This window comes from Chrysemys picta, chromosome 1, assembly GCF_011386835.1.
Source record: "Chrysemys picta bellii isolate R12L10 chromosome 1, ASM1138683v2, whole genome shotgun sequence".
Classification (NCBI taxonomy): domain Eukaryota; kingdom Metazoa; phylum Chordata; order Testudines; family Emydidae; genus Chrysemys; species Chrysemys picta.
The window spans coordinates 256,745,698-256,771,185 of NC_088791.1; the positions used below are offsets into that span (position 1 = coordinate 256,745,698).

Sequence of the window (25,488 nt, forward strand, 5' to 3'; positions counted from 1 at the left end):
TGGAGATTTTCAGGATGGAGTTGTATATACTCACAGTGCTCCTCCCAAGCATATGGGCCAGTAGGAGGGGTGTGGGCTCCCACATACCGAACCCTGCTGGGTCCATGGGGAGGATGCATGTGGGACTGGATTATTCACTGTGATATCTGGGAGGTAGACCACCTGGTATGCCTAGCCGATTAGTTGTTAGTGCTCCTGGAATAACACCCGACATTTGGATGGGGATAGGGAGTCAATGGACATTTTGGCCGTTAGAACCTCCACAGCTTCAGTGTACACGTAAACTGAAGCCAGGGGAAGTTGTCAGTGTTCATGACAATGTTTGCTGGGAGGGGAGGGGACGAGGAACTACCCTGACAGGACACCTACTTTTTCAAGCTAATGATAGCTGTGTGTATATTAAAGCCACCACATTGCGAGATATACATTTTAATCTCACTACTGCTGCAGGCAATCATAGATAGAGTTTTACAAGTAGCCCTTAGGTTCCAGATGCCCTTTAACTGGATTAGCTTAGTACCTGATTGGTTTCAAAATTTGCTTTCACTGTTATCAGAGGTTCAAAAAATCTCTGAGGTTCAAGGGCAAATTCACATGCTTCAAAATATATATCAAGTTGAAAAGAATGCCTTTTATACAGCTTATAGAGTGTCTACTTTATGTACTAAGTATGATGTATTGTGCTTTGTGACTAAAACTGTACAACAACTCCATCATATTATTACTGTGGGAATATTACTGCTTTTATTGTTATTTGGTTTAGGATTATGTTGTTGTTGTTTTACTATTATCACGTGCTTTACCTTTCATGCCCATGCTAATGATGCATTGTCATTGCATCCAATGAAAACCCCTAAGATTGAAGCATCTGATGTAGAATCTGAAATCCAAGGCTTAATGCAAATAGAAGTTTGAGAATCTTTGTTGTACTAGAAGTACAAAAGGTGGGAGGTGTGGAAGTAGAGAAAGCACTGACAGGGATTTGAAAGGGGAGGTGTGGAAGTAGAGAAAGCACTGACAGGGATTTGAAAGGGATTTCAATGCGAACACTCTCCATTAGCAAGAGTCAGGCTAACTGTAACCCTAATAACGTGAGATTTGTAGAAGCGAGGATCGTGTGATGCGAATGGGAAAGAACTGTGTGAGAAGTTGTTGCAACCTTGTGTAGATAAATATGGAATGTAGACTAGAGTCTAAATAGATGTGAAAAATAAGATATCAGGATGACCTATGTATAAACAAAATGCAGCTGTTGCTCATTATTGTATGTAACAAAAGGTATAAATGCTTCTGTAATTGTTTACCTGTAGAGAGACTTGTGTAGGAGGGAGAAACCCTGTGTCCTAGTGCACTCTCTCCCTCTATGCAATTGCTTGAGAATAAAGTATCTGACTTTGTTGCACCCAACCAGAGAGTGAGAACTGTTTTTTTCTCCGACAAGGGAGATACTTATTTGTGATACGTTGAATACATTGTTGTTTGGCAGTTCCTATGTTCCTACTTACATTGGGAAATCCTAACTTTCTGCATCAGAGAGTTAATTCTAACTAAGTTCCCACAACAAACAGGCTATGAACTACACCTCTACCCCAATATAACGCTGTCCCCAGGAGCCAAAAAATCTTACCGCGTTATAGGTGAAACCGTGTTATATTGAACTTGCTTTGATCGGCCGGAATGTGCAGCCCCGCCCCCCTCGAGCGCTGCTTTACCGTGTTATATCCAAATTCGTGTTATTTTGGGTCGCGTTATATTGGGGTAGAGGTATACTTTGCTAATCCACTGATAACAAGTTTTCTTGGTATCTGGAAGCAGTATAAAAAAATCTTCAAAGAGCGATTTATTGTGCTCGTTAGCTTTCTGCAGTTTGCAGCAGAAGTACACAATGCTACCAACTTACCTCTTGAAACAGTTTTTTCAAAACCTTATGTTTGTGTAATTTCTGACTGCATAAAGTTTAATGACATTTTTCACTTTTTGTTTTAGCACAGAAAACTTACTAGATTACAGGAGAAATAAAGTGCTACAAGAGAACAATAAATCCTTTTCCATCTTCAGTCATAAATGAATATTATCCATTAATACATTGGCCCTGACCACCTTGTTTTTTGGAGAAAAGAGAATAGAAATATTACTGACATTTTTACTTCTTCCAATGTCCAAAGTAAATATTAAAGATGTGTGTTGGTTTAAATAATTCATTGAGCACATTGCAAATTTTTCTTTATCATTTTGGTGGTAGGTGCATTCAGATACATTAGCGTGGATTCTCTGTCTCATCAAAACTGGTGCACAATGACTTAACATAATCCTAATGAGCGGACAAAAATATTTGGATAGCAATTAATTTAATGTGTATATTTTTCTTTTTCAATAATAGGAATGTTTAAGCAAGGCTGTACTACTTTCAGAATAATCACGCCAAATATAGATGAAGAGGCTTCAATGATGGAGGATGTTGGGATGCAAGATGTTCACTTCAATGAAGTGAGTAAGCAAAATTCATATATATTAAAATCAACTCATAAACAATTGTTGCTTTACAATGTTAATTTTATGATTTTTCAATTTTGTCTATTTCACTCTTGGAGTTAATTATAAAATGAGTTAACTGAGCTGACCAGCCTTTAAATAACTGAGTGTACGTTTCTGGAAAAATAACAGCAGCATTTCAGTAGTTCAAAATCCTCAAAGGAAAAAAAGGGTAACCTAAAGAGATTAACTAAGAACATTAAAAAAAAGTAAAAAAAGATTGTTACATGGGGTAAAAAAACTATGCTAACTGGCAAACTAATCTGATGATTGTTTTATATACTAGCTAGAACTAACCATAGTAAAGATTTTGACCACTTCACCAACAAAGATGTAGATTTAGATTTATGTAATGTCTACCAGTAATCTTATTACGTTATTTAACTTATACCATGTGTTTGAATTGGGGTGAAGGTATAGATTGATTTACCATATGTATATTTTCACTTCTGCCAATTGAGAAAAGATGGATAAAGTAGGAGCATAACCACTTTCTCCCGATTTGAGCAGTGCTTATTAAGGCTATTTCTGGAGGATCGCAAAGCCTACATACTCTCAAAATCTTCTGACTTTAGGAACCCAGAAGTATCAAAACTTCTTCAAGTGATTGCTCATATTGATTCCAATTAGGTGTGCTCCCGCCATGTGCACAGTTGTCGGAAAGTTTTTTCCCTAGCAGCACCCATCGGGTTGGCTGTGGAGCCTCCTGGAGTGGTGCCTCCATGGCGCTCAATATATGACCTTGCCAACCCAGTGCCTCCTCAGTTCCTTCTTACTGCCCGTGACAGTCATTGGAATTGCGGTGGCTTGCTTTGGCAAGTGTTCCCCTAGTTCTTCCATGCTCATTGTATATAGTTTAGAGTCTCGTAGTTTTGATAGTTTAGCTTTAGTTAGTTAGTTAGTTAGGAGTGGGGGGTGGTCTTTCCCGCTCCAACTTTCCTGCTTCCCCTTGGGACTCGGGGCATGCCTCGATCCCAAGGATTCAAACCCTGCAAGTCCTGCCACAAGCCCATGCCAATGGGCGACCCCCGCGACTCTTGCCTCAAGTGTCTGGGGGAGGCGCACCAGACTGACCGGTGCAAAATTTGCAGAGGGTTTCACTCCAGAACTAAAAAGGAGCGGGACTTTCACCTCTGTGCAGAGCACTCTGGCCTCCGTAAGAAAAGCGGTGCAGAGGAAGGACTCTGGGCACAGAGACCCTCAGCACTGGCACTCCTCGGCACCGAAACCGGCGGAGACTGCATGACACTGGTCTCACTCCCCAGTGCCGAAGCAGGACAGGGACCAACCCCCTGCACTGAGGGCTGCTGCCTTGGAAGCCACCACTGCGGGGCATCCCATGGGGGAGCTCCTGGCGCTGAAAACTCAGAAGCTGGCACTGTTTTTCAGAGGTGGGGAACTCCTCACATCAACCTCTTCACCACTCAGGGCAACAGGAGGTGCCTGCGGTTCTGCTCCTTTCGGTACCACAGCCAAGGCTCCCTTGCAGACGCATTTCTCCTCCCCTGGTCGGATCATCTGCTGTATGCGTTCCCGCCATTTCTGCTTGTGCACAAGGTCCTGCTCAAAATCTACAGGGACAAGGCAATGGTCATAATGTTGGCACTGGTGTTGCCCTGCCAGCATTGGTACACCATTCTCCTGGACTTTCGGTGGACACCCCTATCACTCTGCCGCTACTTCCAGACCTGATCACCCAAGATCACGGTCACCTTCGTCACCCAGAGCTTCAGTCTCTTCACCTCACAGCCTGGAAGTTCATGGTTAAACCCCACAGAGCTCGTGTGCTTGGAGTCGGGTAGGGAGATCCTGCTTGGTAGCAGGAAGCCCTCCACTAGGTCCACCTATCTGGCCAAGTGGAAAAGGTGCTCCCAGGGCCATACTCTGCCATTGCAGGCCCCCATTCCTCTCATCCTGGAGTACCTGTTACACCGTAAGCAGCAAGGTCTGGCAGCTTCTTTCATCAAGGCGCACTTGGCAGCTATCTCTGCATTGCACCTGGGAGTGATTGAGCACTCCGTTTTCGCCAACCCCATGGTTGCCGCTTCTTCAAAGGTCTGGAGCATCTGTACCCACAGGTTTGGCAGCCAATCCCTGCATGGGATCTCAACCTGGTTCTCTCCAAACTGATGGGGCCTCATGGAAGGTTGCCTTTCTAGTCTCCATTACTTCGGCAAGGAGTGTTTTGGAACTTAAGGCCCTCACCTCCAACCCTCCCTACACGGTTTTCTTTAAGGACAAGGTGCAGTTTAGACTTCACCCTGCTTTCCTTTCAAAGGTTATGTCCCAATTTCACTCCAACCAGGACTGTTTTTTACCCTAAACCTTATGCAAGCAGCCGGAAGCAAAGACTCCACTCACTGGACATTCGACAGGCGCTCGCCTTTTACATGGAGCGCACAAAGCCATTCCGAAAATCAAACCAGCTGTTCGTGGCAGTGGCAAACCATATAAAAGGTCTTCCAGCCTCGTCGCAGAGGGTCTCATCGTGGATCACCTCCTGCATCTGCACCTGCTACAGGTTGACCAACCTTCCAGCCCCGGCACTCACGGCGCATTCCGCAAGGGCTTGTTTGCCTCCCCATACTCACCCCACAGCAGCAGCTCGTGCAACTCCAGTTCTGCAGGGCTGACTGGGCTCAGCTCCCCACTCCAGTCATTGTGACCTGGTACACAGGATCACAGCACTCCCCTCCAGCATGATGACGGGGCTGGCCGGGTCAAACTTTTGTGAGTAGTACTGTGACACCATGTGCCAGATTGCAGTGCTGCTCACCCAGATTTGGCGAGGCCGCTCCCAAAAACCTGAATGGCCCAGAGGTTGCAACACCCAGAGCAGGGAACTGAGTCTAGCCAGCCCCACGGAACAGGAGCCACAGGATCTGCCACTATGGTACACATGGTGTACTTATATAATACTTACTATGTTAATGTGTTTATTATGTATCGTTGGTAAGAAATATTTAGTAAGCCAGATTTTTTTTGCACTAAAGTTATTTACTGGTTTGGGACAGGACATCAAGATTTTCAAATGGGTCCTCAGCCCAAAAAAGGTTGAGAACCACTAGTGTAAGAGAAAATGACTAATATACATTCAAGGAATATTTCAAAACTGAACACTATTTATAATGTCATAGATGTTTAATTGTAACAATCGGAAACTGCTTGGGCTTTTTCCCCCATTACAGGCCTACTTATGGAAATTTTCCAAAAAAAATCAATTCTGTTTTGTTTTGTTTTTTAAAAAGTCAATTGTATAGACTTTTTTTTTTTTTTTTTTTAGCAGAACTACAGTCAATGTGGGGGATGCAGAGAAAATGAAATGTACCACCAAATCTACCTGGAGATTCAGAAGGATATGATGTTAATCACTGTGAGCAATTCACACTCCTCTACATGGTAGGAATACCAGTGGAGAATTATGATTATACAGATATAGATAGATAGATATAGATCATCTTCTTCTTCAAGTGATGTCCCTGTGGGTGCTCCACTTCAGGAATCGGTGCATACCTGCACTGTTGATCAGAGAATATCAGCAGCAGTGTCCATCTGGGTTGCACATGCGCAGTTGCTGTCTTGTGGCGCCATTGGCACCTCATCTAGACCGCACATGCCCCGACCCCCTCAGTTCCTTCTCAACCATCCTCAGCCAGAAGTGGAGCTCCGTAGCAGTGTCCCAAAGTCAGTCAGTGACAGATCTAGAAAACATAGTTAGAAATAGTTTCAGTTTATAGTAAGCATTAGTCTTAGTTAGTTATTTAAAAATATATATATATTATTTCAAACCACACTCAACAGGGCCTGGTTTCCAGGTTTTAAAAGATGTGGCTTGTGCCGAGACACTATGCCCACCTCAGACAGACATTCCCTCTGTGTCCGCTGCCTTGGTGAGTCGCATATTCCCCAGAAGTGCACTCACTGTAGCAACTTGAAGGCCAGAACCAGGTGGGATTGAGACCTACACCTGAAGTTCATACTTATGGAGAAATCTCTCTGCCTGGCTTCAGACCCCAGACAACAGACCCCTTCTACAGGGCGATCCCAGGTACCTCACCCTCCGCTAAAGACAAGGCTCGTTCCTCAAAAAGATTGAGGAAAAGTGCTATGACCTCACCAAAGAGAGAGCCGACAAAAAAGAAATGTCTCCTCTGCCAGGTCGCTGTCCTCGGTGCCAACCACTCCAAGTGTATGCACCTTCAAGGCACCGGGACCTCTGTCAAGTCCTATAGTAAAGACAAGGCGTGTAGAAGCATGTCTAAACCTACCACCTCCGCTGCAGCACCAACACCACCAGTGAAAGAAAAGGCACCAAAGCTGTCACTAGTGGCTATGCAACCACCACCCATGCTGACAACTTCATCGGCATCAGCAGAGAGGGCAAAGATGGCAACATCGGCACCAACCAAGTTAAGTCTCAAAGCATCAGCACCACCCACAGTACCATCAAAACACTGGCACTGTTAGCAATAGCACCGGAACCACCAGCACCACACTATTTACTAAACCAGAGAGACATCCTGGGGTCCTCCATACCAGTCTCTCCACTCTTCGGCACTGATGGCTCCCTGGAGCATACAGCACCGGAACAATCAGCCTCACCCATCACCCCACCATTCTCTAGCAACAAGGACGATAAGCACTAAGAGGGTGTCTTCTCCTCTCACCATTCTTCACCAATCATAACCAGACCACCTTTGGGACCCATGAGATCTATGGCCCAGTATGGACAAGATATGCAGCCCTGGTTTGGACAGCCATGAATATGCCCACCCATGCCCTTCCCCATGCAATGGTCACATTGGGACTCAGGGGCGGCCTACAGGGCACCTTATAACCAACCTCCCACCCCACATAGAAGTAGGATAAGATCACCACCACCATCCTCCATTCCAGATACTACAGAAGTCCAGCATGAAACAGGGGACAAGAGGGAGGAGGGCACAGAACAGGACACAACATCACCTGCACATAATTCCTCATCATCACCAGACGAAGACATAATGCCCCCTCCTCTCACCTCTGATGATGATTTTAAGCAGTACCAAGAACGGTTTAAATTGATGGCACAGAGCCAGGAGATCCCACTCAAGGAAGTATCTGTTCTTCTTCCAGTGCTTGCTCATGTCGATTCCAAGTAGGCGTGTGTGCACCATGTGCACAGTCATTGGAAGGTTTTTCCCCAGTGGTAACTGTCCGGTTGGCTGTGGAGCCGACTGGAGTCGCACCTTCATGGCGGTGTATATAAGTCCCTCCGACCCGCCACCTCTTCAGTTCCTTCTTACTGCCAGTGATGGTCATTGGAGCGGAGTGTCTCTCTTGCTTCAGCAGGCGTTTCCCTTAATATCTCTGTCAGCCTGTAAATAGTTAAATAGTTAGTGTTAGTTACAGTAGTTAATAGTTAGAGTTGGGGGTTCCCCCCACCCCAGTTCCTTCCCTTCTTGGGGTTCGTGGCCATGCCTCGATTCCAAGGCTTTATACCATATGGAACCATCCACAAGCCTATGCCAAGGGGCAAACCCTATGACTCCTGCTAAAGTGTCTGGGGGAGGCATATCAAACAGATCGCTGCAAGATCTGCCAAGGGTTCTGCCCGAGAACGAAAAAGGAAAGGGACTTCAGGCTCAAGCAACTCCTCATGGAGGCAGCCCTCTGTCCCAAGCAGCACTCGGCACCGACACCTCTGTGTAGAGCGCTCCAGTCTCCGTTAGAGAAGCTACGGCACCGAGGAAGGACTGTATGCATAGAGACCCTCGGCACCAGGGCTGGCTCCAGGGTTTTGGCCGCCCCAAGCAGCCTGCCTTCCCTCTGTCTGCATTCTAAGCATGAGGTGAAAACACTTTAGCGCAACTAGGAATATCCATTTAAAACAAACATTTCTATAAGAAATTGAAAATGTTTTCATTTCACCTCTGGCGATACCAGGTCAATCTAAATATTCTCTGGATGGATACAGTGCTGCCTCAGGGGAAACAAATGTTAATTCCTTAGCCAACATTCCATTCCAGAGCACATTGCAGATCTCTAGCTGCATTTTGGGCAGAGGAACTTCTCTTTGGGGAAAAATAACTACAAAGCAACAAGGTACATATTGCTGTTTATCTTTGTAAGTTAGATTTTTCATTCTTTTGCACAAGCATCTGTAACCATCTTGGGGTTCATTAAATAATAAACCAGTAAATGAGAAAGGAATAAAACAAACTGGAGAGCATCTCTTGAGAACTGCTGCGCAGCACCGTGTTCCCAACCCCTGCCTCCAGGGAACATCTCCAAATTCCTATGTTCATAATACGGTCCCTTTTGAAGGAGCATCTCTAAATTATAATCTTCTACTAACATATCTCTACAGCATCTACACAGGATGTATTATTAGAGAGGGAGATTTTCTTTTTCTTGCCTTTTCTCCCCTCTTTAAGAATCTGACTGAACATTACTTCCTAGTCTCAATGGACAAGTGAAACTGTTATCAAGATAGAATGGAAAAATGTGATGTCTGTTGAAAATTTCTTTTCTGTGATTAAGATCTCCGCTAGTCCTTCCCAAAATGAAAAAATAAATAAAAGTAAGTTTGTTTTGATTTTAGTGCATATTGGAAACCTTATGTAGGCGAGGAGGAATTGAAGTTTTAAAGAAAGAAGGTTTATACTGAAATTAATCTGAAGCAGTTTATTAGAGCATTTTAGAAGCACTCATTCAAATGGCAGCAGGAATGAGCCTGGCACAGCAGACTGCTTTTCTAAGCAGCATTTTCAGCTGCCTCTGGATCCACTGCCGAGGGAGACAACACAGATATGAAGCACTAGTGGAGATCTTCACAGAAAGAAAATGAGCATATATCAAAATTTTCCATTCTTTGAAACAGTAAGGTTCTGAGAAGAAAATACTGCAGTTAAATGAAAGCACTGATGGGTTTGTATTATCAAAAGGAATTTGTTGTTTTTAACCAGCTCCTGTAGTGTTACTTCTCTACCAAATTCACAGTCCATATTGATCAATTTCACAGCCAGAAGATTTTAAAATTGGTCAGTTTCACCTTTTCAGATGTTTATATTTAAAATTTCATGGGGTCTCTTTGCCAGCAGCAGGGACTTGCGGCTAGGGGTAGTTCAGACCCACGTCCACCAGCCTTCTCCAGCTGCAGGAACCTCCATGGCTGCTGCTCCGCACTGTAGCTTCCTGTCCTGTCCCTCTCCAGCCCAATGAGGACTTGCAGCTAGGAGCCCCTGGCTGGGGTACTCCCAGCAGCAAGGGGGAGATCAGATTTCACAGGGAAGGCTTATTTCACAGTCCATGACCCATTTTTCACAGCTGCGAAATTGGTAGGGTCATACTTATAATTAGTCAAGTAAATTGTTTTGAGGAGCAGTTGTTGGGTGAGTTCTAGTGCCTCCTGCTGCAAATCATCAGTAATGCCTTCAAGTTCCCTGTTGGACAGGAGATCCACCCATATGTTCGAGGTTAACAAACATACTGTTTCAGAGAAGAAAAATTACAGGTAAAGACCAGAGTTTCTTTTCCTAGTGTGATTTCATGGTGGCATGTTTAAAAAAAATCAGTGCTCTTGTACTGTAAGCAGTTTCTGATAGTTACATTTTTTACTGGTAAACATAATATACTGTATAGTAGTGATGCGTGTTTAGTTTTGAGCATCTGACAAGCAATAGACATCCAACAAATGTGATTGTAAAAATGAAGTTAGAATTTGAGGATAACAGTAAATTCTATGGTTTAGTGATTTTAGTGCATGTATTAATATGAACCCTAATACTTTCTTTTATCTTGGAAGCACAAACAAGAAACATGGAAACAAACAACATTGAGTGATAACTGAACTTATGGCATAAGGCTGTTTTTATCAGTCATATTTGAATGTGGTTTCGCCTGTTTAATCTCTAGGACATAAATAAACTTTTAACAAGGTCTATAGTTCACAAGATTATCACAAAATGATAGGGGGTTATAAAGTACCTAAGTGTACATGTAAAGGAGAGATGGGGAGGAGAAACTTAACATACTTAATTGAGGAAAAATTAGACCAGTCTAGCATAAATGTGGCAGTAGTCAGGTGATAAGCTTTTACAAATATCTTGGAAGGTGTAAGTTACAATTTCATTTTAAGGAGGAAAAACAATCAAATGTTTCTGTTCCACCTCTGGAGCATCCAAAAACATTGTCCCCTTCCCCATCACCAAAAGCACAGCTGGATCGCAAGTAATGAACTCATCAGTAATAATGAATGTCTGTTATTCCATCACCTGAATCTTCTTATGTACCGCTTCTTTTTGCCTGTCTTTTAAGCTTCTAAGATCTTCAGGAACCACCTTTATCTCTGTTTTGTATAGTGCTGAGCATAGTATCAGTTGTAAATAATGTTAATACTCTTTAATACTACTAGCCTGCTGACTAACAAGTTGTTCTCCTTTTACTTGGATGACTAGCTACTGAAGACCCCATCTAAGCAAGTTATAGTGTGGTCTTTAGAAACCAATTTTTTTCCCTTCAGGTCACCCTCTTTTCTATTAAGAGGGTAGAAATGTCTTGGTTATACTTTATACAGGCACTATTGAATTCAGTCCAGCAAGGCAATTGTCTTCCTTATGGACAGTCAGTTGAGGGATGTTCTAAGGAAAGTCAGTCTACTTGAGCAGCTGCATGTATGCCACAGTACAGCTTTTGGCACAAGAAGGTCCTGGTCCATGACTGGGACTCCTAGGTGCAACGATAATATAAATAATAACAGCTCAACTGTTTTAGGATCATACACTGCGGAATAAACAGCTGGAGATATGGTAACAATGCTACTGTAATTGAGTTGCATACAGTGTAATTTTGGAATGTATTTGCACTTAACAAAACAAATTTTTTATCCATTAAAATGGACAAAGGTATTTGTGAATATAGTATATTCATACCTAGCAATTAGCTGTAATTGATATTACATTATAGCTGCAAATGTGCATTCGGAATCTCTGAGTTAACCACGTGAAAACACTTAGAAAAATAACCCAAATGTATAAGTTTTCGTAAGCACAGAAGAGATAAATACTTCCGATTTCCTAGAATTAAAGTAGTTAAATAGTAATATACAAGTTCACAGTGTCAAGTCATATAAAAATCAGTAGAAGATGATAAAGTGAGGTTACCATTATACAGTGTACTTTAAGCCACATTATAAGAGGAATAAACACTGCAGCTCCACCATGCTGTCCACAAAAAATGCAGCACTTGGACTTCATGAATGTCATTACATACCTCAGTACACGGGGGAAGAAAGAATATGCTGCATCAAGGCAACACAGTTAAAGTGCTAGAGCTGTAAATCAGCTCTTGCACAATCATGTATCCTGATGTCTACAGATAGAAAATTAAAGATTATGGTCTTGATCTTGGCCCCTGTTAAATTCCTTAGGCGATTCTGTGTTCTTCCTCCAACAAGGCAGAGCACAGAAGGCACAGCTAGCTAAAGAGAAGAAGAGAGCAAAGATGATTTTATGCCCTACAGTGACCTGTGTCAGGCCCAACAATGCATTCTATAGAATTTCTTTTAAAAAACAAAATGTAACCTAATTTGGAATAACAAATGCATCAGAACTGGGTGAGGGGAGGCGAATACATTCACCATTTTAAAATTTCGTCTCTCCCTTTTTAAATTTTATAGTCCACTAGTCTAGTAGTTTACAGATGACTAATGGAATGGAAAAGCAAAACAGGATGAGAGAAGGAATATATAGTCAAAAAAGTTACTAGTTTCATAATATGGTATCTATTTAATGTATTGAAGTGCATGCAAACTACAGACACAATACTTCTAAAGATTAAATGACTTAAACAAAGCAAATGAAAGAAAACATTTAAATGATTGCCAAATCTTACCACAACTATTGAACCTGCTTAGCATGAAAAATAGTTCCATGTAAATACCACTTACTGAAATAAAATACATTGGCCATAATTTTGTGCCAAGGAATAAAGCTTGTATACAAGGCTAATATTATGTTAACATTTTACTTATGTAACAATTTTGTATACTTGTTTAAATCTTCTGGTGTCTGTAACTCTATTATGAGAGAATCATATGAAACAAATGTCATTTCTAATTTGGCCAAATAGAATATCTTACTTATTCCTCCAATCCTGAAATAAACTTGGTTCATTATTCTAATATTTAAACTGATTTTTTTCTTATTTCTCTTTGAAATTCTAATACAGTCATTGCAAATTTATGGGAACAATTACTCTTTTATCATTGTAGAAGTCCTTTATTAACTTTTATACCAGAGTCATAAATCACTACAGCCTATATTTTTCACACAATACATTTCCTTAATCTAGCTTCAAAGTCCATTTCTTGCAAACCCTTTATCATTCTACATTAGTAGCTTTTCTCCACACTGTCCAATTTCTCTTCACTGTACTATTGCAAAGTGCGTGTAGTACTCCAGTTGATAGAATTAGTCTGGTAGTTCAAATTTGCTTATGATTTTTAATGTAATAACATTCCATTAGAAAATATATGGAAAATGCACACTTTAATGACAAGTAATCCATAGTGGGTTTTTTGAATGAAATATCTATTCTATGTTGTACTGGACTATTAAGAGTTCTAGTGGTACATAAAACAGAAAAAGATATGTTGTACAAAATGGTACCACAATTAAGTGCATAAACGATTTGCCTTAACTAATCTTCTTGCAACAAGAAAGATAGGGTTAAAAAAAAAAAAAAAAAAGCCAGGAATGTTATGCCCAAGTAGCCTTTTTTGCTTCCTCATATTTCTCAGTTTCTTAAACTTTCTTGCTCTTGTCATTTACCTTTTCATCTCAGACATGGTATATCAAATTCAAGTTCACAGAATGTGCATTAATAAGTACACATTTCTGAGTACCTATTAGTGTAATGCAGGTAATTGCACTGAAAATATAATTAATTGGGTAGTTCTTGTAGAAACTAAATATAAACAATAAAATTTTAAGTGTTGTATCCAGCTGGCTTTTTATTAAGTAATGTTTTTCACAAACAGACCATAAAAAGTACATAATAAACAGAAAATTTGCTTTATAATATGGCTTCTGAAAAGTGATTATAAAACTTATTTGCTTGACTGCATATAAACATACCCAGAACAAAAGCTATATAAGGCAAGAATGTTCCTTTGTTAGGTGTACGCACGTTGAGTTGTCTTTGAAGTTCATGAAGTTCTCTAAATCAATGTTCTCCTCCTTGCCTGAGGAGGTTGTGAAGGCTAGGACTATAACAGGGTTTAAAAGAAAACTAGATAAATTCATGGAAGTTAAGTCCATTAATGGCTATTAGCCAGAATGGGTAAGGAATGGTGTCCTTAGCCTCGGTTTGTCAGAGGGTGGAGATGGATGGCAGGAGAGAGGTCACTTGATGATTACCTGTTAGGTTCACTCCTTCTGGGACACCTGGCATTGGTCATTGTTGGTAAACAGGATACTGGGCTGGATGGACCTTTGGTCTGACCCAGTATGGCCATTCTTTTGTTCTATTCTAACGTGCTATACACCGCTACCTCGATATAACGCCACCCGATATAACACTAATTCGGATATAATGCGGTAAAGCAGTGCTCGGGGGGGGGGGGGGGGGGGGGGGCTGTGCACTCCGGTGGGTCAAAGCAAGTTCAATATAACGTGGTTTCACCTATAACGCGGTAAGATTTTTTGGCTCCCGAGGACAGCGTTATATCGAGGTAGAGGTGTATAAAGTAAAAGCAAAATGTGTATGTTCACATCCAAACTGTATTTGAGTTTGTTACTGTGTTGGATTTTTATAAACCAATACTCTGCCTTAAAACACAATGCCTTTACATATTTTTGTTTTGTGAATCTATCTTTTTCAACAAACTACCATTTTCCTTGTGTTTTCTTGGGAAGTTCTTTAATGTAGACACAACAAAGCAGTGCAAAACAGCTAAATTTTACTTTTTTTTAACTTTAGGATGTGCTAATGGAATTGTTAGAGCAATGTGCAGATGGACTCTGGAAGGCTGAACGATATGAACTGATTGCTGACATCTACAAACTTATCATTCCCATTTATGAAAAACGGAGGGATTTTGAGGTATTTGATAGGCTTCTGTTTTAAAATTTATCTATGAAAACAATCTAGCCTTTTGAATCTATAACAGTATGATGTATCAAATATCTCTGAACAATACAGCATCAGAACAATTTTATTTGAAGTCTTTGTTCAAATTTAAAGTGGCATGTTTAATTTAAAACCAAAAAAGTTTGGTCTTTCACTTGCACAGTTCCTGCTTCATGTATACCTTGAAGAACTAAATGGTTTTGTATATGCCTTTCATCATTGGAATTTATACTGTGCATCCAATTAAAAATCAATATGCAAAAACAGAGAGCTTTTCATAAAACAATTTTATATGCATGATCCTGCATGTGTATACATATAATAATAATAAGTTAATGTAATGAAATTATTTTCAGAATTTTTTTATCCAACTGAAAACCAATGGCAAATACAATTCCAACTCCAAAGAAGTTCTGAGCATCTTTAACTACCATTTAAGTCAATTAGAGTTGCATGTTTAACACCTCTTAGGATTTAGTATTGTTACTTTTAGGATTGTTTTTCATAAACTTTATTCAGTAGTCATTTGATATTACATTACTGTAATATCAAATAGTATTGAAAATGCAATATGGGTAATACTGAGGGATGTACTGTATTCACTTGATGCATGATCATTGACAAGTCAGTTTGGGCCTGATCACGGCCACAGTTATACACTGACACAGAGACGTAAGGGGGAGTTATTCCTTCCCTACCTTCCCTACCTTCTCCTGTCAGCAGATGGGTAGGGGAATGGGTGATGTTTAAAAAAAGGCTCCAGTAACATGCCTGGCAATTATGGGCTAGTAAGCCTAACTTCAGTACCAGGCAAATTGGTTGAAACTATAGTAAAGGATAAAATTATCAGACACATAGAGAAACATGATATGATGGCGAAGAGTCAACATGGTGTCAGTAAACATGTGGACGAGGGTGATCCAGTGAATATAGTGTACTTGAACTTTCAGAAAGCCTTTGACAAGGTCCCACACCAAAAACTCTTAAGCAAATTAAACAGTCATTGAATAAGAGGGAACGTCATCTCATGGATCAGAATCTGGTTAAAAGACAGGAAACAGAGTAGGAATAAATGGTGGTTTTCATAATGGAGAGAAGGTAAATAGTGGAGTCCCCTAAGGATCTGTATTGGAACCTGTGCTGTTCAACCTATTCATAAATGATTTGGAAAGCATAGTCAACAGTGAGGTGGCAAAATTTGCAGATTATACTAGATTACTCAAGATTGTTAAATCCAAAGCTGACTGCAAAGAGTTAAAAGGGATCTCACTAAACCAGGTGACTGGACAACAAAATGGCAGATGAAATTCAATGTTGATAAGTGCAAAGTAATACACATTAGAAAAAATAATCCCAACTATCAGACAAAATGATGGGGTGTAAATTAGCTGTTACCACTCAAGAAAGAGTAATTGTGGATACTTCTCAGAACATCTGCTAAGCGTGCAGCAGCAGTCAAAAAAGCTAGCAATGTTAGGAACCACTAGGAAAGGGATAAATAATAAGACAGAAAATATCATCATGCAACTGTAAAAGTGGATGATTCTGTGTGCAGTGCAGGTTGTCCCATCTCAAAAAAGATGTATTAGAATTGGAAAAGGTTCAGAGAAAGGCAACAAAAACTATTAGGAGTACAGAACAGCTTCCATCTGAGGAGAGATTTAAAAACACTTGTTCATTTTAGAAAAGAGATTACTAAGGGGGCTTATGATAGAGGTCTATAAAATCATGAATGATATGGAGAAAGTTAATAGAGAAATGTTATTTACCCATTCACATAACACATGAACCGGGGTCACCCAATGAAATTAATAGGCAACAAGTTTAAAACTAAAATAAGGATGTACTTCTTTACACAACACACAGTCAACCTGTGAAACTCTTGCCAGGGGATGTTGTGAAGGCCAAAAGTATAACAGGGTTCAAAAAACAATTAGGTAAGTTTGTGGACAATAGGGCGATCAATGACTATTAGCCAATATGGTCACAGACACAACCCCATGCTCTGGGGGTATATCTACACTGCAGTTAAAAACCTGTGACTGATCCATGCTACCTGACTCAGGCTAAGGGGTGTGGGCAAAGGGGTTATTTAACTGTGGTGTAGACATTCAGGCTTGGGCTGAAGCCCTGACTCTGGGACCCTGCGAAATGGGAGGATCCCAGAGCCCAGACATCTACACCGAAATTAAACAGCCCCTTAGCCCGAGTCCACCAGCATGTGCCAGTCATGGGTTTTTAATGCAGTGTAGACATACCCTAGGTGTCCCTAAGCCTCTGATGGCCAGAACCTGGGACTGAATGACAGGGGTGGATGACTCGATAACTTCCCTGTTCTGTTCATTCCCTTTGAAGCATCTGGCACTGGCCACTGTTGGAGGACAGGGTACTGGGCTAGATGGATCATTGGTCTGATCCAGTATGGCCGTTTTTATATTAAGCATTGGCTATGTCGTCCCCCAGTGCGCCAGCCAAAACAACTGAGCCAGCATATGCTACTACTATGACAGTAACAGTTTATTCTCTCACACACACCCCTCCCCTCACTCACTCACTCACTCTCACTCTCCTCTGAACAAGGAGGACTAGAAGGAACATAACAATCTAGCCCTTAGTGTCTTAACTCCACTGCTATGAGTCCTAAGTGGTGGTAGTGTTGTTTTTGTTAATACATTTTCTTTTAGAAGGTTGATGTTAGTGACTAAAAGAGCTTTTTCTCCTTAACACAGTGCTTTTTTATGTTTAAAATAAAGAGAAAGTGTTGCTTCTAAGTGCTGCCATTCCAAACTTCTGTGGTGTTTTTTAGAGACTAGCTCATCTATATGACACACTTCATCGGGCATACAGCAAAGTAACAGAAGTTATGCATACAGGCAAGAGACTACTTGGCACTTATTTCAGAGTAGCATTCTTTGGACAGGTAAGCATTATTTAATATCACCTTGTCAACTATAAAATACGGTCAAAAAACTATTAAAAATTTTGCAACATATCCTGATTCACTCTTCCTTTGATTTCTATATTGACACTGCAAAATAAAAAAACATGATAGATTTGTTCTGGTAGTAATGATTGTCTGGTTTAATACATTTGTCATATCCAGTGTGATTCCTCCTTATCTTCCTCAGTAAACTTTCTGCTTTTTCTTTTTCTTTCTTTTTGTTACTATCTTAAGGCAGCGGTAAGTTCTCCATAATAATAATTCTTAGCAATTTTTTGAGCACCATCTTTGGTACTGCAGTGTGGTTTGCAAGTTTGCTTTTCAGATCTGTATGCATTCTAGCTGTTATTCTAAAAATAACATTCAGTGCCATTTACAGAAACAAATCACCTATTTCCTATACATCAGCGCTGCATGCTTCAAAACACTAAATCAAAAGTTCTGGCTGACTGTGTGCATTTGACAGCTTCTCATCCTGTAATATATCTACACTGTATTTGTATCAGTAAAATATGCCACAGTAGCCAAATATTGTGTACATTTGTTGTGTGTGTAACCCAGTTTTTAGTTAACTGATTTCATTTGGATAGCTGACAGGCTTTTTAGGGAATGGGGAGATTGTAAACTACGTTGAGCAATATAACCTTCAATTTATTCTGTTGTTGTCTTTTATAATTTTATAGCAATACCAGTTTACAGACAGTGAAAGAGATGTGGAGGTAATTACAGTAGCTGCTTACAAAGCAAGCAATGCAGTAATTTTTACTGCATTTCAGCTTAGTTTGATGTGGGTATTTTTGTCAGTGTAGCCTGTGTTTATACATGGTATGTTCTGTTTCTTTCACTTTTTGTCCGTTCCATCTTATGACAGAAATATTTATTTTCTGATTTAAAACATTAACTCAGACTTGGCTTTTTGCTTTAAAGCAGTCACCTGTTTCACCTTCCATGCACTTCTATATTTGATTCAACCAAGATTTCAAAACAGGTGGTTTAACAGTGAAAACACACAAATATTTATGTTCAATATAATGTAAAGATTTTTAAATGAGAAAGTAGGTGTGGTTTTATTTCATTGTACTGTACAATCCAGTATGTAAAACCCCCGTAAAACTGTTTTTCAATCTTTTTTTGTAAATTGTTATTGAAGCAGTCAATGGAGAGTCAAATAATCCCTTTTGGCAAGGAAATGGATCTTTTGGCAAGTGAAACAGGGATGAAAACAATTCATTTTGGAAGAATATGAAAAATCAGTTTTGATCCCAAAACTTTTAATGTTAGCACATCAAATAATTACAATAATCCTTTCATAAGTTTGTAATTTTGTGTGCTTCCATTACCTGTGCACTCATTCTATAGTAGCTAATTCACTTTTTTTTCCTCATAGGGTACCTTTTTAACTTGGATTTTATTTTGATAGTTTTGATAGATATTTTTACTTTTGCTTGAACCGTGACATTGAACATTTAAGTTTGCCTTGAAAAGCATAAACCACTCTGTACGTTGTAACAATTGGCGGCTGTTCTTTAAGGATTCTAATGATTGTTTGTTTCTTTCAGGGATTCTTTGAGGATGAAGATGGAAAGGAGTATATATATAAAGAGCCTAAACTCACATCTCTTTCAGAGATTTCCCAGAGACTACATAAGCTCTACTCTGACAAATTTGGATCAGAAAACGTCAGAATGATCCAGGATTCTGGCAAAGTAAAACTGTTTATTTGTAAAGCAGGATATGTTATTTAAAACTAAAACAAGTTTATCCCAAAAATCTCATAATTACATTTCATGAATCTCTAGAAAATCAAGAATCTGAGTTTGAATCGTCACTATCCTATCCTCATTATGTGTGCACACATGCTGCGTATCTGAATAAAGTGTTGGCTGTAGGGGGTAAGGGGCATGATGGCTCTCATAAAGTATGCCTTAGTTTTGAATTTCCTGGCTTTTGTCACGCATAGCAATGTAAGGCTTTTCTGTTAAGACAAAACTGAGTAACTTTTAAATCTGCCTTGTTATCTTTAGGTCATTTGGCTACTTGCTGCCCACACAGTGTACCATAGATCCTTCTCCTTCCTATGCATGCTGTTATCCTCACAGAGGATTTTTCCCACTTCTGCAGTTTGGGGTAGAGTCCAAATTGATCCAGTTGCAGTGAGAGATACAGACCACCCTTTTGTGAAACCCTTTCGTAGGTTCTCAAACACTATGGGGCACAGATGGGTTTTCAGGATCTCAGACACAGATGGAGCAATAGTAGTACCTAGATAGAAGTATCTGTGTCCAAAATCTAGTGTACAGTAGAGCTAGAGCTCTCTTTGGTAAGCCTAGCTGAGTATTTATTGGGAAAAAATTGATAATTTGCCCACAAATCTCTTTTATATGATTGGCCTCTCAAATTAGCCCTTTGTCTGCTTTGTCACTCAGTTGGAGATATTCTCCCTCAGGGCTGAGGGTTCCTAAGATGGTGCGCACACATAACAGAAGATCAGGCAGAACAGAGCTACAGCAACCCTCAGGTTGAAAAGGACATCTTGTGCATAAGAGGCCATTCTAGGTCCCAACTCGTTCCCCTTAACATCTAGTCCAGAACTCTTGACCAGCAGCTAAGCTTCACCCTCCACCAAACTCCAGAGCCAGCAGCAATTCCCTCCTAAATTACCACTTCTTGCCTGTCCTGCTTCTGTCTATCTGACAAGGTCACAAGATTCATTTGACACTTCTCAGCCTAACAAGGCAGCAGAGAGGGTGAAGCTGCCCCCACTCACATTGGAACCTGAATGGGAATAAAAACTCAGGCTAGGACCAAACTTCACAGACCTATGCTGTACCCTCAGTTCTTCGCAACCTTTCCAATGTGTTTGGATATAAATGCTTTAAACCTAGTGAGGATTTCTCTTACAACTAGTCAAAATTGGTGTGTTTGAGGAGAATAGGCTGTACTCTATCCTTTTTATATCTATGGACTATTCTCAGGTTTTGCCTCCATCATGCAGTCTAGTCAGAGTTTTCAGGGAAGTGTCTGTCTTCCTGTCTTTGTCTCATACTCAGCAAGCAAAGTTACCCATAAGGTCCAGGGAAGGGGTATGAAAACACCGCAGACTTTTCTTCAAAAAAGAAATCAACAGTGTGTCTGAGTGGGGTAGGGCACTGGACTGGGACCTTAAGAAACTTGAGTTCTAGTCCCAATTCTGCCATTGTCCTATTAGGTGACCTTGAGCAAGTCTCTTCACTTTTCTGTACCTCGTTTTCCATATCTAAAATTGAAATATAGCACTTGACAAAGGAGGAAAGTACCATTGAGTTGTGTAGATAAAAAGCACTGTATAAGAGTTGGGAACTATATTTTCTTTAATATTATCTTTCTGCACATGCCTCTTCCTTTCAGGAAAAACAGCCACAATATTATACAAAAATTGACCGTCAGAAGTATCTTGGGTTTATGATCCCTATCATCCTAGTATTGGAGTGCCTCATACTCATGAATGAGTTGATCATAATAATTCCCCTGTGAGGTATGGAAGTATAATTATTGCCACTTTACAGATGGCAAGTTGAGGCACAAATAGATAAAATTATATACACCTCTACCTCGATATAACGCTGTTCTCGGGAGCCAAAAAATCTTACTGCGTTATAGGTGAAACCGCGTTATATTGAACTTGCTTTGATCCACCGGAGTGCGCAGCCCCGCCCTCCCGGAGCGCTGCTTTACCGCGTTATATCCGAATTCGTGTTATATCGGGTAGCGTTATATTGAGGTAGAGGTGTATTCAGAGTCACACAGGCAGTCTGTGGCAGAGGCAGTAATTTAAACGCGTGTCTCCCAAGTCCCAACCCAGTGCCTTAATCACAAAGTGAAATCCTGACCCCATTAAAGTCAAAGACAAAACTCCCATTGTTTTCAACTTCAGGATTTCACCCAATGACTTCGTTTGAATGTTTGTAGTGTTGTTAATACTTTTAGTGGTTTACCGAGTTGATTTGTCATGTTTTGGTGACATTTCTGGGGTATTTTGTTTTAAATTTAATTTTTCTACGTGATCTTTTGACTTGTTTTTTTGCTTTTGATAATATTTCTCTCTGAGATGGTATGCTATAAAGAACATTTTTAACTGGTAACGATATAACAATAATAATTTTTGACTTCAAGGTTATCCTTGTACCAGCCGTAGAGAGACAGGACACCAGTATTTATTTCCTCACTTTTGACTGCTCAATTGTGCTTACTTAATTCTTCTGTTAATGTAGCGTCTTAATGGAATCTAATATAATTTGCTATGTTGACACTGCTCTGTGTATGTGTCTTTTATCTGCAGTCCTGTACTGTAAAAAGGTAGAAAATTGTGTCACTAGACAAATATACTAATGTTATACTATCACTGCCTGTAACTTTTAAGTTAATAAAGGAGGGTACTTCAGTTTTGAAATCAGTGGAGCTCAGGGGTTTCACACCTGGATTTACTTGCAGAACCAGAGCCAAATTTACTTTATAAAAACTATACAATTTCAAATTAAAAAATCAACTTTAAATAGTTGCAATTTAAATATTTTTCTATTTTTCTAAAGGTGAATCCCAAGGATTTGGACTCAAAATATGCATATATACAAGTTACACATGTAGTCCCATATTTTGAAGAAAAGGAATTGCAAGAGAGAAAAACAGAGTTTGAAAGAACTCACAATATTCGTCGTTTTATGTTTGAAATGCCCTTTACTCAATCTGGTAAAAGACGAGGAGGAGTGGAAGAACAGTGTAAACGACGAACTATTTTGACAGGTATTGTATGATGGATTTCTATTTTTAAAGAGGACTGCTTTTTTGTATTATGTCTTCATATTTAGCTCTTGGTGTTTGGAATTCTGTAAGTGAATAACCTCTTGTGTTTTGTCAGGAGAATCCCAGTTCATTTCAAGGATTTCATGCAAGACTGTTGATGGTAGCTACTAAAGCAAAATAAACCAAAGATTAGGTGTAGGCCAAACAAATTTCTTTTCTTTCAAACTGTACATACACTTCATGATGTATTAAATGTAACACAGAAATCCTCTTACTTTTCTGTAAGAGAGTATTGATCCTATGGCAGTACATTTTGTCATGTGATCCCTTTGCACTCCGATAACTGCTGATCAGAGAATGTGGAGGAAGATCACATAAGAATAGGATCCCACATAGCTTTTACTTTCAAATTAATATTTTTGTTTTGGATAAAGGGGTTCCTCAATCTTTTTTGTGTGTGTGTGTGTGTGTGTGTGTGTGTGCGCTTACCTCCCTTATTTATAATGCAATAAATAATAAGAATATGGAAACTAGGGCTAAGAGTTATCACCATATCAGTTAGGGCTGTGATCTTGGATAAGACCCCTCCATGGAAAACCTATGTGCTGTAAGAATCAATGATTGAGATTCAGCGAATGTCAATCTTCCTTCTTGGATTGGTACTTAATTAGTGCCTCAAGATGTTGTCAGATATCTGTTACTGGAAGAGCTGATGATCTGGCTGTGTCATAGGATTGAGTTCAGTTGGTTTGCTCTGGCATGAACTTCCAGTATGATCGTGGGTGAGTCATTCACTAGTTTGTCTTAACTTTCCCATTGTTATCTTTAAAATGAACATTATTATCTCTTATGGGTGTAGATGTAAGTGTCTGAATTCACTAATACCTACAGAATACTTTGTGGACTTTATATGGAAGGCACGATAGAAGTGTGAAGTGTTACATTTTATCCAAAAGATAATATTTAAACCTGGGGTCCTGACCATTTATAGTAATTAAACTTCTCGCTTTGATCTAAAGTAGGATCATTAACCCAAATGTCCTTGTTGTATTACAGTTTGGGTATTTTCAGTCCACTTGCCTAAAAATCCTATGTTGTTTTTTAAGTACTTTTCATTTCCCATCCAAAAATATTGCCTAGTGTTAGACTTGCTACTTGAGCAGTCTGGAGATTTTTCCAATGGAACATTTTTCCAGTGGAAAATTCCAGTTCTCTGAAATCAAAACATTCTGAAGAAACATATTAATTTTTATGAAACTTTTGACAGAAATCAGGTAGGTTCCATCAGAAACTTGCCTGGTTTCCTACCTGCCTCCTTGGCAGCCTGGGTTCCCAAATCTTCAGCTGCCCAGGCTTCCAGGACTTGAAGCTCCTTGGAACACCAGGGAGCTTATTTCATTTTGGATTAACAAATCATTGTGGGCTTGCAGTTCTATGAAAAAATTGAAGTTTTTGGATTTTCATCCTGATTCAGGATTTAAAAAAAAAATCCAAAAATTAAAAATGTTTTAAGTTCTTTTTCCCAGCCAGTTCTAGTAACTACACTTGTGTAGCTTGAGAACTGATTCTCCTTCTAGAGTTTGCCTGTGTGCTTGCACAGCCTCTGCTGTTAGCATCCAGTGAGTCTGCTTGAACCCTCTTACTGCCGCATCTTAAGCTGGAAGGTATAAAGGGGAACTCTTTCCCAGCTGCTATTTTGTTCTAGTTAACTCACATAGGAGCAGCAAGTGAGAATCTACCAGTATCCTGGATGCTTTTGTCTGTCAGTACCCTTATTCTATCCAATATGGTTTTTTTGCTTTTAGCTTTTTAGTTAGATTCTTTTAGTTCGGCAACATTGTGACCCTACTGGTGTTTGACCCCATTTACACAATCCTTCATTCTCCATTTCTATGTTGTTTATACACCATGGTTAGCTTACAGGATTTGGGTCTTAATTCTTCTTTTTTCCGAGTCTCCATCTCCAGTTGGTACCATGCTTGATCCCAATAAAAACACCATCTTTAAGCTTTGCCAATCAAAAAATGCTACAACAACTGTTACTGCTGACTGTGTATGTTGCCTCGATGAGGGTCACCATGCAGATTAAATACACAGGCATCGCTATCACCTTGAATTCAAAGGGAGTAGGAAGGCTGCCTCAAATGCCATCTGTTAGAAGAGGTGGTTAATGCCATTTGTCAGAGCTTGAGAAGCATGGAAAGGCCACATCAAAGGGCACCTCAGCATCACTCTTATGGCTAAGGCCAGTGCTAAGTCCTCTGGGTCAACATCAAGGGGCTCCTTGACAACTCTGACATTTGGTAGACCAAAAATGTTGGTGTCGAAGCTAAGAATACCAGGAAGGCTGACTTAAAGGCCTCTCACCTGGAAAACTTACACCGACTCTTTGAAGGTGACCTCCAAAGTATTTTTTTAATTAAATTTGTGCCTTTTTTCCTATTCAGTTTTTATCTTAGTAAAGCCAGAAATCACACATCTGGTCTTCCCTGTTTTAACTGGAGAACTACTTTGGGACTTGTCTATACTGGAAAATGTATTGTGTTATACCATATTAACTAACACAGTGTAAATACAACTTAGTTCACATTCTCCTTGCCCCCTTTGAATTAAGAGGAAAATTACAAGGAGATATTACACAACACTACTATGACTACCTGGACAGTTATTAGTTAGCAAATATTATAACTTTATATCATAGCTACAATGTGTACATCTATTGAATACACAATTTTAAAAAATAATACACATATTGGTATACCTCTATCCTGGGGGATTTCATTCTCCAGTGCAGTACCTGAAATAGATTATGGATAGTAGTATTAAGTTTCCGCTAGGAAAGTCTATCGTTTAAAGGAAAATATAATTAAGTATGGCTAAGAAGTTTAGCGAGTTTAATTTATAATCCTGTTTTGTAAAACATTCTTTGGTAGAAAGTGGCATTTTATTGTATAGTTACCAAATTATTACATTTTTATAATTCTCTAAAGCAATTAAAGTAACTAATTTTAAAAAAATTATAAACTTCCTTTGCAAAAGAAGTTCAATTTAAACACATGATTTCTTTATTGCTTCTGAACTGCAATAAATTAGTTCACTTGTATGTCAAGGTCAGGGCCTGATTA

General features: G+C 39.7%; 1 protein-coding gene across 20 annotated transcripts in view; it reads left to right on the plus strand.

Annotated features, from left to right (window-relative positions):
* The window catches only part of DOCK9 (dedicator of cytokinesis 9), a 319,065-nt gene that overhangs the window by 283,176 nt on the left and 10,401 nt on the right, over positions 1 to 25,488 (plus strand). For 10 of the 20 annotated variants that reach the window (XM_065592481.1, XM_065592528.1, XM_065592553.1 and 7 more), the window contains exons 45-50: positions 2,381 to 2,487; positions 14,494 to 14,616; positions 17,450 to 17,563; positions 18,268 to 18,303; positions 19,144 to 19,290; positions 22,153 to 22,363. In XM_065592481.1, the coding sequence (XP_065448553.1) occupies positions 2,381 to 2,487; positions 14,494 to 14,616; positions 17,450 to 17,563; positions 18,268 to 18,303; positions 19,144 to 19,290; positions 22,153 to 22,363 (738 nt within the window). Of the gene's footprint in view, positions 1 to 2,380; positions 2,488 to 14,493; positions 14,617 to 17,372; positions 17,564 to 18,267; positions 18,304 to 19,143; positions 19,291 to 22,152; positions 22,364 to 25,488 lie in introns of all 20 variants that reach the window. The other 10 variants (XM_065592546.1, XM_005303903.5, XM_008164120.4 and 7 more) reach the window with 2 other exon arrangements.